Below are 16,054 nucleotides of genomic sequence, written 5' to 3' on the forward strand. Positions count from 1 at the left end.
CCTGACATGGGCATTATTCAGACAAATGTCATGTGATGTTTTTCCTTGTTAGGCAGATTACTCGTATCTCCCGAATTACATCACAACCACAGAAATCAATGTTTCATTTAATTTCAGAAATGAAATGACTGTTTCATTTCTGTTTGATGAATGTTCTTCTCTCTCAGTGGGATGATTTTGTCTCTTGCTGTGGTCTGTCTTCAGTCCAGTTTAATTTGTATAATGCTTCCCAGAATGTATATTGTTCCAAAGCAAAGAGAACAATGGTAAGAAAAATGTTGCTGCTTTAGCTCTAATCATGCAACATTGTAGAAAAAACAAACTCTATCAGTGAATCGATTGGCTTCCAGTCTTACATCCACCATAGTGAGAATTTTTATTTCTCCTTTTCACTTTTATTGAAGTGGTCCATCCTCTCACACATACTGACTGTCTGTTTAATGTTTCAAGACATTTGTAACTATGTGAATGTGCACTCATAAGTGGTCTGATCATTTAAAATGTATTTTAGTGTTAATAATAAAACGTGTCTGTTAGCAAGTTAATACACATTTAATTCAATTCTGTCATCGTTTCCAAACGTGCATCAACAACACCCAGACAGTTAAATGTATGTGCAGACTAATGCTGAAATCATTGCCATATGTTGGTTTTTACTCGGCCTCCAGCAGCTTCTTGCAGCTACAGTCAAATAACAAAAACAAAAAACAGAACCTAATTCAGATTGATATCTTGAATTAGACTTTTTTCTTTCTTTTTTTTCTTCTTTTTTTTAAAGGCAGGGTTTCATTATCTAAATGACTCTGGCATTATATAATGCTTAACCTTGCTCTTTTTAGAAGGCTGAGTGTTTGTCTTGTAGCTTGAAGGAACATCTTCCAGACAAAGAGGGATGAGACAATGAGGCCCAGACTTTTGTTAACGTCATTAACTGTTTCTTAATCAACTGGATTCAACTGGAAAAAGGATGTGAGTCACACTCTCTTTGGCAATTGCATGCCCACACACAGCCCTGAAGTGATCACTGTTATAACAACAACCACTGTTATTATACCGTTCTAGTTGCTTGTGTTTGTGTCATAAGAGAGTTAATCCTCAAAGTGGATGCTTTTTCATAAACTCCATCCTTGTTGAGAGTGTAAGTTGGGGAAACTACTTTGAAACTGTTAAAGCAGTTCAACTGCAGTGATGCTAAGCTAACCTTTTGAAAAGGTTTTAGTTTGGCACTTACATCTAACTACATTGAAATTATATAAGGGGGCAGTATCTTTTTAAATATAAATCAGATGATATATGCCTCATTTATTTTCACAATCAGAGCAGCTTTTTTAGGCACAAAAGTTAGAGAAAAGAAATCCTGAAAAAAAAAATATCACAGTTAAAAAATATTAAGCAGCACAACTGTTTTCAACATTGATAATAATAAGAAATGTTTCTTTAGCACCAAATAAGCATTTTCTGTATTTTGTACGCTAGGAAGTTTGATTTAGATTTAGACTAAATTTGATTTAGTGAATGCATTTGTTTAGATGGATCACTTTGAACAATGATTCACAAAGATTTTATGTGGGAGTGAGAGGACAGACAGTGAGTTAATTATTCCCTTACACAAATACATCTAGGCTACTTCTTCCATTTTGTTAAACTTTGAAAAATAAAAAAATAAACAATAATTATTAGGATACATGGAGCTAAAGGCGCACCGGGGGTAGAAGAAGCATTCGACTTCATTCTCTTTTAAACCACTAGATGGCGCACAAATTCAGCTCAGCACTTTTCTTAACAACCACTTTTGATGATGCATTTGGAAATTTGGCTGATCCTTGTCGCGAGTCGCTCGAATGACGGCAGCCATGTTGCGCCTCCATCTTGAAAATACATTAGCCAAAGAGGGACATACCTGGCAATTCAAGCTTCGCCTTTCGCGTTTTTACACTCAGTGGCACCGTGACGAATGCGAGGGGGAGATTACTCGCGACTGCTGGCAGATTTGAAATAATACGGCCACCGTAGGAGTTAAAACACCCTCAGAATGGGATGGGCTAGAAAGTAATATTCAGTTGGTAGTCATAAACAATTTCACCGCTAGATGGGAGGAAATCCTACACAGTGTAGCTTTAAACAAACAAACCACTTTTATCTTTTATGTTCATACAAAATCTGTTGCTCCATCAGTGTTCAATAAACACTTTTTTTTTTCTGCAAACAAAATGTAAAAATCTATTTAAAAATTATTAAAAATTTAAAATAATTACTAAATGTATAATAATTTATTAATGTTACAGCAAAGCTGAATTTTCATTATTGTCTTCAGAAATCATTCTAACATACTGATTTGCTGCTTAAGAAACATCTCTTGTCAATGTTGAAAACAGTGTTTGCTTAATATTTTTGTGAAAACTTTTTTTTTCCCCAGGATTTCTTTAGCTTGTTACTGAAAGAACAACATTGTTTTGAAAACAGCTGAACTGCACTGTTATAAAAATGTAGTTGATAGTGTCACACTACATTTAGGTTATTCCACAACATTGCTGAGTGTTCATGGGTCTGTGAATCTAGGAAATGATCAGAGTAAACAGTGAAATTGCAGTTTGAGGTTCTCATTGTGTTTTACCCTGTGGAGTTGATGGAATCTGCCCTTTCGCCCGTCTTTCTATTCGTCCGTGAAACTCAGTCCGACTATGTGTGGGTTGAGCACAGCATTGTGGTTGTCCTCTAAAAGCGATGACGAGCACAGCTGTCTCACACAGACACTGTACTGTACGTCACTGCTGGATGCGGTCCAAACCATTACATACCTGTATGTGTAATAGTGTTCACATCACAGAGCTGGCTCACTAAAACAACACTATACATGAACACCTGTGCGAAACACTCTTGTGGGATTGACTCAGGCTGCTAGAGTATGTAACACGCAGATGTCATATGAACAAAGACTTCGTGTCAATAATGTGCTAACATGCTCAGTGTGACTTCAGACACCAAACTGGCACCCATGAACTTCTGACGTTTCTCTCACAATGCCCTCAGCAGCTAAACATAGCATTAATCCTCATATTCCCCACCCTGATCTGTTGAGCTTTAATGCTGTCTGTACTCCTAAGCCAGTATTTGAGTATTTTTGTTCCACAATGACAAGATTAAAATGTCTCTTTTCTAGAACTCTCTTAGATAATCTGCCTTCAGTCAGTTGCGGCCATTCCTAGGCTGGACAGTGACAGTGAGAGTTTAATTATCTTCAATCTTAATTTATTTCTGGCCGAATCACTTTAAAGCAGAGTCAGCGGGAGGTTGGTTTGTGTGTCCACACACTTTGAGAATGTCTGGTATTTGTTAACATTTATTAACTAGTTTTGTGCTCCGGCACTGTGTCTAGGCCACTGTCACATCTCTGTGAGGACGAACCCTGGAGCGCTTGCATTGCTTGTGTTTTTCCTCATTTGTAAGTTTCCTCATTACTGTTGTACTGGTGTATTATCAGCACTCTCCCTCTCTTGTTCTGTGCATGTAGAGTAAAGCACTTTTTTTACTTTTTTGATAAATGTAAAATGTTCACCAAAGCTGCATTTATTTGATCAAAAATACAGTAAAAACAGTAATATTTGCAAAAAAAAAAAAAGATTTAATTGTACTTTTTGTTTTATAATTTTTTTTATATTATGGCAAAGCTTTGTTTTTTTTAGTAGCCATTACTCTAGTGTTCAGGGTCACATGATCCTTCATAATCATTCTGATATGCTGCTTTCTAAGAAACATTTCTTAATATTATCAATGTTGAAAACAGTTGTGATGCTTAGGCGAATGTTTGTGGAAATGGTGAAACTTTTTTTTTTTTCAGGATTCTTTAAATAGAAATTCAGAAATCTTTAAATAAAACAGCATTTATTTAAAATATTGATACAAGGAATTTGAAAAATGTTTTGTAACATTTTGATCAATTTAATGTCCTTGCTGAATAAACGTATTAATTTCTTTCAAAAAATGACCTGAAATATTTGTCACTTAACCTTGTCCATATTGCACCTTGCCTATTGTGACCAAAAAAACACGTTATTTTATATTATTTGAGTCTTGAAATGTATTTAATTCAGGTCTTTTTTTATGTTCTATAATAGTATCTGGAACTGAATTGATCGGAAAAAAGAACTGATAAGAATGTAATGTGTTCCTTGAAAAGCAATGTAAGTTGCTTTGGATAAAAGCGTCTGCCAAATGCATAAATGTAAATGTAATTGGTATAGCAGCTGTTATTATTAGAGCCCAGACCCCAACAAACCAACATAAAAAATGCATGGCATGAACCAATAGAAAGAGGAAACTATTCCTCTTCTGGTACATCCTCTGAAAGGTGACTTTGGTTAAATAAATAGATTCAACCCAATCCCATTGTCATCATGAGTGTATTTTCATCTATGTCATTAACACACTTCTTGGTGTATTTTGAGAATTCCCTCTCATGGGTTTCTAAATGCTCTTCTAAGAGCACTAAATTTACTCTGATAATAAGGTGGCGTGCCAGGACGATTGCATCACAACTGCTGTTAGACCAACATTGTTAGATTATTCTTATCTTGTTTTCCATCAGAAAGACAAGATTTTCCCTTACTATTCACAGCATTTGTACGGCAGTCTTTCTCATGATGTCAGAGAAAGTAGAATTATGTAATGTAAAGTCCAAAGTGTGAGATCTGAGTATGACTTTACTTCTCTCATCCAGTTGACTCATCTTGCACGAGCTGTTTTAGTCTGTTTCAGTGAGACAGAAGTGACTCAACCATTAACCCAAGGTTATGTATATCTAAACCTTTGGGGCTTGATGATTGAGAAACTGATACACCTGGAGATTGCTTTACCTTTACATGTGTTCAGATTGTAACTATGTTAACGACGCAAATTGCAGACTTGATCTATTACATTAGGAAGATGTTTTCATATGAAGGTACTATTAAATTCTAGGTATCCCAATGTTTTTAAGTCTTCACCTCCCTTTCTTTTTAGGTAACTTTAGCTCCACTATTATATAATGTTATATAACATGTAGTACAGTATGCCAAGGAGATAGTTGTTGTAGGCTAATGTTAAAGGATCTGAACAAATAACCCCCATGGATGCTCAAATAGGATTGTTCATGCAGTTTTGTTTTGTTTTTAAAATGGAAAGCATATTCTGGACGACAACTGTCTGATTAAAAATAACCTCAGTTTACTCTTCCTGTAAATAACCCTTGCAGCTATAATGTTTTTGCTGTCTGGTGTGGCAATAGTTTACTGTTCTGAGTTTAGAGTGATGTTTCCACATGCGACTGTCGTGTGTCTGCGACTTTTCTCTCTCTCCTGGACAGCTGCTTTTTCCCTCACTGGAGAGAAAACCTCACTAAACAGAAACATAAAAACACTGGCGCCCTGTTCTCCGCTATGGCCTTGCCTTACTGCTTTATTTGACCTTTTATTGCTGTAAAATGTGGTTCGTTGCTAATTTGGTTAGCTCATGCGTTAGGCAATGCATCTGAGACATATTGTTCTTTATTTACATGAAGTTCAACCGGTGCGTTGAATAATGTTTTTATAATTGTCCTTTAGGGGGAGACATTGCTCTTTTTTGAAGACATTACAAGTCAATGGCTTACCAGCTTTAAGCATCAACACATTGATTCTTCTCTCTGACATAATGTAATTCAATCACATTATTAATGGGCACTAATGAACAGTTACAAACACTCTTGATTTTTTTTTTTTGATTTTTTTTTTGCTGATATTGATGCGCGTCATCTAATTGAAAATCTCTGCGCAATAAATAAACATTAATTTCCCATGAAAGTACTGTTGAAATTGAGTCCGTGAATCAAATCATTTTAAAATGTGTTTAATGAGCTTTCTGTATAGTTTGTGGTACATTTATATTTGATTTATTTCGTATGTGTTTGCATGAGAGAGAGAGGGAGAGAGAGAGAGAGGGTTGATTTGTTGGCAATGGAGGGGTCCTGGGACGGGGTCCAGATCACACGGGCTGCAGCTGACTTTAGAAATGAAACGTCTCCAGGGAGCTGATGAGCCTAGAGAAACTCACTGCCCGTGGACATGTGGAGCATGTTAGCAGCACAGTGACACTGGCAGCAGCTCAGAGCAGACAAAGTTTTGGTTCTTTGGGGTCTCCAGAACTTCCTAAGGATAGAAATCTGGGCTCTGAAATCTTATTTCTAGACTCAATGTATAGCAACAAGTGACAGCCAGCAACTCCATGATGTTAAATGTTCTTTTGGTTTTGTTTAAATGTACAAATGTGGTTTTGTTTTGTATTGTGTTGTTATAACCATTTTAAGATAAACTGACTGCTTGTTGTGATTTGGTATTGATGAGTAACGTTGTATAAATGTAAGCAATAATGTAAGAGAGATTGTGGTATGTTGTGCATAGTCATCGCTAACGGACATTAAGCACGATACTCAGCGAAATTCACAATGTAGCACAACTTGAATCCGCATGCAGGTCAAATCTATTCATTTATGAAACAAATTTTCATAACATTTTCCTTTGTTTCCTGTGTGGGGTGAGCCATTTGCTGGCCTGCTATCAAACTGCATGGCATGATATTCACCTCCAATAAAGCAAATAAATTAACTTTATAGTAGAGAGTGTGAAGGACATTTTTAATATAGCTAATATTCCTTTTTCTTGAACGATTAACACGTGTATACTTTTGAAAACTAATGTCCCTAACACTTTGGCCAAAGTTAGTGTGTGTTGAATATAATAAATTAGGAAACATTTTTAACTCCATGACTCTAGCAACAAGCTGAAGTAAATCCAAATTTGCTTTAGTATACATATATAGAACCACACATATTGGGAAAAAAAATATGTATTTAATCATGTCACATTTGCCATTCTGCTATTCTATAAAAACTGTTGTTGAGGGCAATTCTCTGAAAGTGGTGCGAGATCCTCCAGGCTGTGATTAAAGCATATTCAAAGCCATTGTTTGGAGTCTGTCTGGTTACTGCTGCGCAGCCGGCTAGTGGAGCACTAGAGACCTTTTTCGAAAGTGAAAAGGTTCATAAGGGGCGAGACGTCGACCGACTCAGCTGACGTCGACTGGAGATGTGCTAGAGGATAAATTTGTAAGCGTCGACTGGAGATGTCCCAGGTTAACTTAAGTTAGGTTCTTAGGGGAAATCTACCACAAGAAAAAATGCGAGAACACAGGAAAGAGTTTTTTTTAACTTGTCAGGTGAGTTTGTTTCATAGTATTTGATTAAATATACACCATTATTCTCTTGAAATCTGTGTGTGTCTGTGTCTCCTGGTGAACCCTACATTATGGAGACAAAATGCCCCCACAATAAGGTGGCAATATCTGAAATTTATCGGAAATGTTTTGGTCCCCATGAGGAAAACGGCTTATTAATCATACTAAGTGATGTTTTTTGAAAATGTAAAAATGCTGTAAGTATTCTGTGATGGGTTTAGGGGTAGGGTTAGTGTAAGGGGATAAAATATACAGTTTGTACAGTATAAAAATCATTATGTCTATGGAAAGTCCCCATAAAACATGAAAACGCAACGTGTTTGTATGTGTTTACAGTTCACGGGCCTCTTCTTTCTGTTTCTTGTGGTTTGCACTCAGTGTTTGAGATGGGGCTGGGTAGCAGCTGAGGCTCTTTGTAGTGGTTAACAGCCCTTCAGAGGCCTTGCCCTTCCCTCTGTTTGTCTCACAGATGTGCCCTGACTGAACTTCAAACCACATGAATTAAAAACACAACATGAGCTGTCTTTATTCACTTATCTTTTAAAGGGTGTAAAAACTCTTGAATAAGTGTTGTTTAAAAAAAAATCGTTTCCCCCCTGTCACAATACTTCCTTTCACTAGATTTAAGTGCAAACCTGAAATGTTGTGGTAACTTCAGTATGGCATTTCCTTACTCCACCCAGTCAAATTCCTTCTGCTTGCCACCTAAGCAGCGCCAGCTTTATCACACTGGCCACCCAAACAAGAAGCCGTTTCTAGTCCCTTACTCTTGATTGGGAAAGGGAAATCTCCCTATATATGCTTCAGTACATCCGCTGAGGAACAAAGGCCTGTAAGAGGTTCCTTTTCACTTCACACCATATTTGTAAAGATGCTACTGAAACCAGTCAAATCATATGTGGGTGCACCAACCCATCCTGAATTTAAATTGGCCTTATTATGCTATTTTAAAAGTTCCCAATACAATATTCTCCTACAATATTTTACAAAGTTCCCCTGCAATATATTGTACATCACCCCTTTTCCCACAGTGCTGAAATGGTTAGATAAAGGATTCAGTCTCTCTAAACTCTTCCTTTCTGAGAGCCTACTCTGCTCTGATTGGTCAGACGGCCCAGTCTGTTTAGTGTACCGCTTACAGCAGGGGTTAGAAACATAACGCCTGTTACCATATCTGAATTTCAGCTCCGGAGGCTCAGCACTTCATACACCGTGATACGAACAGCAGCGATGCCGTCGGTTTTACCGTATCAATTTCCTTTGGAAATGCATGCAAAGTGGATTTGCTTTCGCAGCACAGAAAACAGTGTCTTCTCGACATGACGACAACAGGAACCAAAGTCTTCCAGGGCTCAGCTACAACTAGTGTTTGAGGGTGGGTCAAAGTAGACATTGTTCACGGGCAACCAATAAAGACCATTGGCTGACCATAGGCATTATGCAAAATTGTTACAAACCTATGTAGGTTCATGCAGAAAACAAGAATGGAATGACAACTCATTTCAGGCAGTTCAGAATCGGTTATTTCTTTTGGGAGACGATCGTGCATTTTGATCTTTGAAATTTTACAGATTTTGTACATTCATAAACAATTGTCAAACCCTTGTTAAAGGTCCAGAGTGCTCATTAACACAACAAATAAATGTTGTACTTGCTTGCATTTCATGGCCACATCTTCTGCACAATTTTCTGTGGTGATAGTCCCAATCGATAGTTACCGTTGAAGTCCATTATGTGGAGAAAAATCCTGAAATGTTTTCCTCAAATTTTTGTATTTCTTTTCCACTGAAGAAAGAAAGACATGAACATCTTGGATGGCATTAGGGTGAGTAAATTATCAGGAAATTTTCATTTTGAGGTGAACTAATCCTTTAAAGGACAAGTTCGGTATTTTACACTTAAAGCCCTGTTTACAGATCGTATCTGATGAAATAGAACGGTTAAGATTAAAATTTGGACACATGCTCCTGTCCCGAGAATTTTAGGTTTATTTCGCTTTTGTGGACCTATTTTGCCAAACGCGTCACACCCGTGATTCTTCCGTTGAGAGCTTGAATAATAGACACTCCAGCCCAGTTGGTGGCGATAATGCACCTTTGCCAATTGCAAGCAAACCACGGGCATTTCATTGAATACACAGAAGAAGCAGAAGAAGAAGCGGCGGAGTAATACCGTAAAGGTGCTGCGGTCTCACAATGGAGTCAATGGAGTTGGACACAAACTACGATAAAACCTGTTGGAATGCATCTTTTTCAGCGATTTTTGATGGAACATATCAGTGAACACCCCTGACCACTCGGTGAGTTTCACGTCTTTGTAAACGAAAGTTTAATGTGTTTTTAGGACGGAATCTTCCAGTGCATATAGACAACCATTGTGGGGGTTGGGGGGGGGAAAGCAAAATAAACCTAAAATTCTCGGGACAGCAGCATGTGTCCAAATTTTTATCTTAACCGTTCTATTTCATCAGATACGATCTGTAAACAGGGCTTTAAGTGTAAAATACCGAACTTGTCCTTTAAGGAAATAAAATAAAATGTCAATTTTTACCTAAATAACTGGGAAAGAACACCACCAGAAGTCGTCAAATATGATACAAATTATGTAGACTAGATCTTTACTGATTACAGTAGGTACACATTTAGTTCTGTACTTTAATATGCGCATGATTCTACAGTCCTTAAAGGAATAGTACACTTAAAAATTTAAATTCTGTCATCATTTACTCACCCTCAAGTTGTTTCAAACCTGTATTAATTTATTTATTTCTAAAGAAGATGTTTTGAAGAATGTTGGTAACCAAACAGTTGATGGACCCCATTGACATCCATAGTATTATTTTATTTTTTTTCTACTATGGAAGTAAATGTGGTCCATCAACTGTCTGGTTACCAATATTCTTCAAAATATCTTCCTTTGTGTTCAGCAGAAGAAATAAATCCATACAGGTTTGAAACAACTTGAGGGTGAGTAAATTTTTTAAGAGAACTATTCCTTTAACTTTCATGCACATATGGTAGATTTAGTTTCACAGAGTCAAGACCCCTGTGTCCACTTTGCTTTCACAAACACTGAGTACCATTCCCTAGGAGCCCACATTTTGCGGTCTTTTTTTCTTTCTTTTTTTTCTTTCTTTTTTTTCTATCTCCTAAGACTTGGGAAGATAACAAATCACGTCTCTGTGTTTCCAATTGTGTGTTCTTGTTTCAGCCGAAAGTGACTCTGGAGTTTGAAAACCTGTGAGTTTGTTATAGTGCATAATATTTCATACGTATTTGCATTTTCACTTATTGTATTACTTTTGTGTCAATCGAATGTCAATCGGACACTATTACCTTTATTATCAGATTAGGGTCATATAAAGAAACTGAATGGGCTAGTTACACAAATTCAATAGGATACTGTTTTCTTAGTAACTTAGACTGAAAGACTCTTAATGAAACATTAAATTAAATGTACTTATTTAGCCTTTTAAGGTTGACAATATCCAAACAGATGCATAAAAAAAAGAAAGAAACAAGAATTGTTGTAGAGACCACAGAACGTCTGTATTGTAAATGTAAGTCCTGTTTGCTCTGATTGATTTTTACTCCCTTCAGTGGGAGGAATTTTTGAGTCTGACATTGAACTGTGGCATTTTAAATTATTGAGCATATATTAAAAATTGATACCCTGCTAACACGCATTATCCACTGTATGAAATATTTCAGTAGTATGCCTTCCAATAAATGTATTACTTGACCGGTGAAAGGGTCAATAAACCACTGCTTGACAATCACGATGACTAATTGTGTTGGATTTATGAAGCTGGATGCCATCATTATGTGGAAAGTATTAGGCAGACTGCAGTTACCCAGACAAAGCACTGTTCTCATTGTGCGGACAGATGGACCCTTTGTTTCCTACAGTTAAAGGGTAACTCTCGCCAAAATGCAACCTTGGGTGTTTTTGTTAATCTACCCGAGGCAAACTTTCGTTTAAAAGCATAATTAGAATGGAAACTCCACTTTTAAGTTTGACCGTATTCAAAAGGCAATTTGACCGAAAACGAAAATACGGTCAAACTTAAAAGTGGAGTTTCCATTCTAATTATGCTTATCTATATAATGTTGCATTTTGGCAAGAGTTACCCTTGAATGTTCGTATATATTCCATCTAAGGCAGCATGCAGACACATGTTCCTGAAGCAGTCAAGAGGTTTCATTTGAGGAACTTTACATACAGGTACAAATTAGGGTCTGGTTTTTATATATATATATATATATAAAAAAAGTAATTACATTTATTGAGTTTTTCAATATATTAAAGAAAACAAAAGAGGACAAACAAGAATAGAAACAACTTAAAAAGAGAAAAAGAAACCTAGCTCATACAAACATTCCAATTAAAGCTGCAGTCCGTAGCTTTTTTGGGTTAAAAATTATCCAAAATAAATTTTTGAGCAAGTACATAACCAGCCAGTGTTCAAAACGATCTGCTTGCCTTAGCTCGATTCAAAATGGTAAGCTTGTAATAATGTTTTTAATTCCAGTGGTACTGGTGGATTTCCGCGGGAAATTTTAGCATGTCTTTGTGTCATTATGTCACATCTGTACACATAAAGAAGGAGTCTCGGCTAGTAGGCTGTGAGTGTGAGGATGTTGGAGGTGGAGATTTATAGACTTTTCTCGCATCACTTGATATAATTAAACGTATCAATTTGATGGCGGACCAGAAGGGTTCAAACGACAATCACCAGTGACAACTGGAGATTCACCCGTTGTAAAATGCGAAAGACTTAGGAGAAAAAAAGAGACTGCAACCGGCCCATGCGAAAACAAGGATAAATATCGGTAGGGCATTAAATGTAGTCACGCAGTGCTGATGTTGTTAACATTAACAATTTGAGAACAAAGTAGGCTATAATTTGCACGGTTTGACGTGATCTGATAAGCAATCGTTAGATTTAATCAGCGCGATTTACTGCAATTCTTTTTTTCCCTTAGTTGGTCAGAACAAAAGTGGATGTTACTTACTTGTTCAGACGACAGTTTCCGGTGAAAATGTTTATGTTGGTCATACTTCCAAAAAGTAGAATCTGTGATTGCGATTGACAATCTCCACACCACTCCACACCACCGTTGATTGACAACCGCACATTCTCCTCAAAACATTAGATTCATCCGCGCTGTGCCATGCCGAGGCACAACGCACGTATAAAGTTGATAATTCCGCGAATAACTGCAATTGCAGATTTCGAACAGAGATGGCGACAAAGAGGAAAAATGGACTGCAGCTTTAAATAAATACTATGCTCAGCTGTTAAAAAATAAATAAAAAATGTCATATGGTATTTGCATTATTTAGCCCGCTTTCCAAATGTATGCAGATTGATTTGTGTGGTTTTGGAATTTTTACAGGAAATGATAAAATTATAAAAATTAATAAATAAATAAACAAACATAAGAATTAACCAGATGCAAAAATAAACCGGAATGCCAGAACTAAGCTGTCACTTAATAGGGGCAAGCTTCAGACCAAAGGATGTGGTTTGTGTAGTCATACAAATTCCCATAATCTAATAATAATAATAATAATAATAATAATATATTTTTTAATTTGTTCAATTATTTTATATATTTATTTTAAAATTGTTTCTCTCTCTCTCTCTCTCTCTCTCTCTCTCTATATATATATATATATATATATATATATATATATATAAAATATTATTATTATTATTATTATATATTTATTTATTTTTCTTCCCGCAACTTGGGTAATATGGGTTGAATCACCAATAACTCAACCTATATAGCCATTTATAGAGCCGGATTTCTTGTCCGTATATTTTACTGGGTCTTTTTTTTCCTTTTTAAAATCCCCATCCTGAATGATGTGAAGGCTTTTGCGATTACTGAATAGATATTCGGGTACTTGTTTATGAAGGGCGTGTAGTTTCTCTCTCGCGCTGGTTGTGCTGTAGTGTTGTGAGCTGAATGGTGAATGAGGCGGTACAGTCGGTCCACGCGCGCTGATGCCCTTTTGTGGGGAAAGTCCTGCCATAGCACAGACACACTCACATCAGGACAGAGGGACGCAAAGAAAGAAACTGCATGTAAATGACCCATTATACTGACGGGATGGAGAGAACATGATTTGAGGGTTTTAAGAAAGTCGTTTTTATGCAGTAGAGAGCGTCCCTTTACTGTACTCGCTTTTGTTGTGGAGGCATATAGACGCGCGGACGCTTGGAGTGTTGTGTACAGCAGCTGGGCGAGTTTGCAGAGAGAGCTTTCTACTCCTGACTTTCTTTTTAGGTGCCTTCAGTTATATTTCATTTTATTTGCATCTCATTAACTCTTGTTTCCAGACACATATGGTCTGTGACGTGAAAACTATTTTCTTGGATACGCTGTTGGATTTGGATGCGTTTGGGTCGTGATTCATATAGCCTACTCGTCCACTTCTTCCTGTCTTCCGATAATGTTTGTCAACTCTCAAGACACATTGATGGTTTGAAGAGCATTGGGAGACTGAACTTTAAATCAGGAGCTGGTATTCCTCTTGAATGATGCCCATAGACAGACTCGCTGACATGGAGGAAAAACTTCGTATTTTGGAGGATCTCAATATGATCTACATTCGTCAGATTGCCCTGAGTTTAAAGGTAAACGTATTCTCATAATCTGGCTTGATATTTATTCCTCCTTTGACATCTGAAGTATGTCTGAATTTTGTTATTTCCCCTTTAATTAAATCAGATATTAAAATGCAATAAACAAATCATACAAACTATTTCTATAAGCAAGTGCTTTCCAAATACAATAACTAAGAATGCATGTCATTGCTCTGCTATGAAATGAAAAATCTTAGCTTGGCCTAAAGTCAAGATTTAAAAAGTCTGTGAAGATCTAATCAAATACGTTTTGTACTGAGGTGTGAGAGATTACTTAGCCTATATGGTCTTGCTCAGTTTTCCTGTGTGGTGAAGTTGTATCTAAACACTCTTACAATGACGTTGGTGTACAATGTGTTTGATTACTCATGTTAGTTTGGTGTGTTCAGTCTTGGCAGTAATGCTTAAAACAGAGAAGCAGTGGCACTATTTCTCAAATGGTCCTGCTCTGCAGCTGCAATCGCACAAGACAGTCTCATGGGATGAAAGTGTGTGTTGTTGGACCTTATTGCCTGGTTTGTGAATTCGTCGGTGTTCTGTGCCTGAACTCATAAGTATCATGAAAACATTTTCAAATTAATGTGAGCTCTTTTGCAAGTGCGTCCACTGAGACTTCATTTGACTGGCCTTATCTTTGGAAACATTTGCACACTTGGTGATATTATCGTTGTGAACATACAGATACCATATGTTAAAGTCAAGCTTTGAACGTGTGGAAAAAAACCCCTTTCTTCCTTCAAGACTTCCGTCTTATGTGGCAGAGACCCCTTATACTGATTTACTAAGTAGGCAGTGGTTAATGGTGTACATTTTTTAATTTATTAGTTAGAAAGCAGGAGGTACATGATAAACTATATGATAAATATCAGTGCATATCAAATACCATTTATTTTAAAAATCTCCTTTGCTTAGGCGTCTTTTTGTCCTGCAGCTGTTGTGTGTTAGGAACGCCTAGTATCTCACTGAATGACATGCTGAACACTGCCTCAGCCCCCGTCGCTGCACTGAGCTCTATGGGGTTTTGTGTGGGTGACCAAACTGGGCGGCTTCTCACCGCTCATGCTGAGATCACACCTCACTCCTCCAGGGTGCCTGTGCTCCTCGCCGAGTAGACAGATTATGTACTTACTATTCCTGCAATGTGACCCTAAATTTGAAGCCTGAGATAATGAAAGGACATGGAGGCGCTTCCTTTGAGCTGAAGGACATCTTCATAAATTCCTGGTGCATTTAAATACTTCATGGTCATGCATCTCAAAGTTGGCAGTCTTGAGTTCTCAGAAGTCAATTAGCTTCAAGCCTGTGTCAGTTTGAAAGGAACTCTGTGTTTAAATTCAATCGCTCATGTGATCTTCATGTAAAAAATGAACTCTTTGTATGATCTAGCAAAATGCTGCCCATTGCAGCTTTAGTCATTTGTTTCCTGTAGACAGGTTGGATTCCTTCTAAATTAGGGTTGGACATGAGGACTTGACATGATGGTAATGATTGATTATGAAAACATAATAATTTCATGACTTTTAAATGTATTTTAATGCTTAATTTATCATTTTGTGCTCGTTATAGTGGTATCACATAAGTTGCGTATCTTTCAATCGAATCGATTGGAGATGTGAGGGAGGGGCAATAACAGATATTCATGTGCTATTATACTGAAAACAACAGCTATAAATGTTACATTTATTCAGCATGGAAGCAATATTGATTAGAAGTGACAGTGCAGTTATAATGTTAAAAGATTTCTATTCCAAATAAATGCTATACTTTTGAACTTTCTATTCATCAAAAAAAAATCCTGAAAAATGTATCACAGTTTTCACAGAAGTATTAGCTTAAACGGCACAACTGGTTTAACATTGATAATAATACAAATATATTTTTGTCATATTTTGGTCTTTCTCCTATAATCTTCAAAACCTCTAAACAGTGTCTTTTGGATGGCAGTAAGACGTTGTGAACCCCATTGTTGTTGTAAAGATTAATTTAAATAGGAAAATCTTTCTGGGCTGTCTGACAACATAAAATGGTAGATGATTTTGCTTAGCCAGAGTTTGCTCAAGGGGGTGATATATTCTCCAGTGCTGCGGAGGCAGGAACCTGTGGTTTTCTGAATGATTAGGGACTACTGTTAGCGCTAGCATTTGCAGTCAG

At 36.9% G+C, this 16,054-nt stretch overlaps 1 protein-coding gene across 3 annotated transcripts in view; it reads left to right on the plus strand.

The window, feature by feature from the left end:
- Positions 1-16,054, plus strand: part of rtkna (rhotekin a) — an 87,756-nt gene that overhangs the window by 6,840 nt on the left and 64,862 nt on the right. The window contains exon 1 of one of the 3 annotated variants that reach the window (XM_082169344.1): positions 13,062-13,894. The exons of the other annotated variants lie outside the window; for them this stretch is intronic. Within the exon in view, the coding sequence (XP_082025470.1) occupies positions 13,796-13,894 (99 nt within the window). The 5' untranslated portion in view covers positions 13,062-13,795. Of the gene's footprint in view, positions 1-13,061; positions 13,895-16,054 lie in introns of those variants that run through there. 3 annotated transcript variants of the gene reach the window in all.

This window comes from Leuciscus leuciscus (genome assembly GCF_965113295.1).
Source record: "Leuciscus leuciscus genome assembly, chromosome: 5".
Taxonomy (NCBI): domain Eukaryota; kingdom Metazoa; phylum Chordata; class Actinopteri; order Cypriniformes; family Leuciscidae; genus Leuciscus; species Leuciscus leuciscus.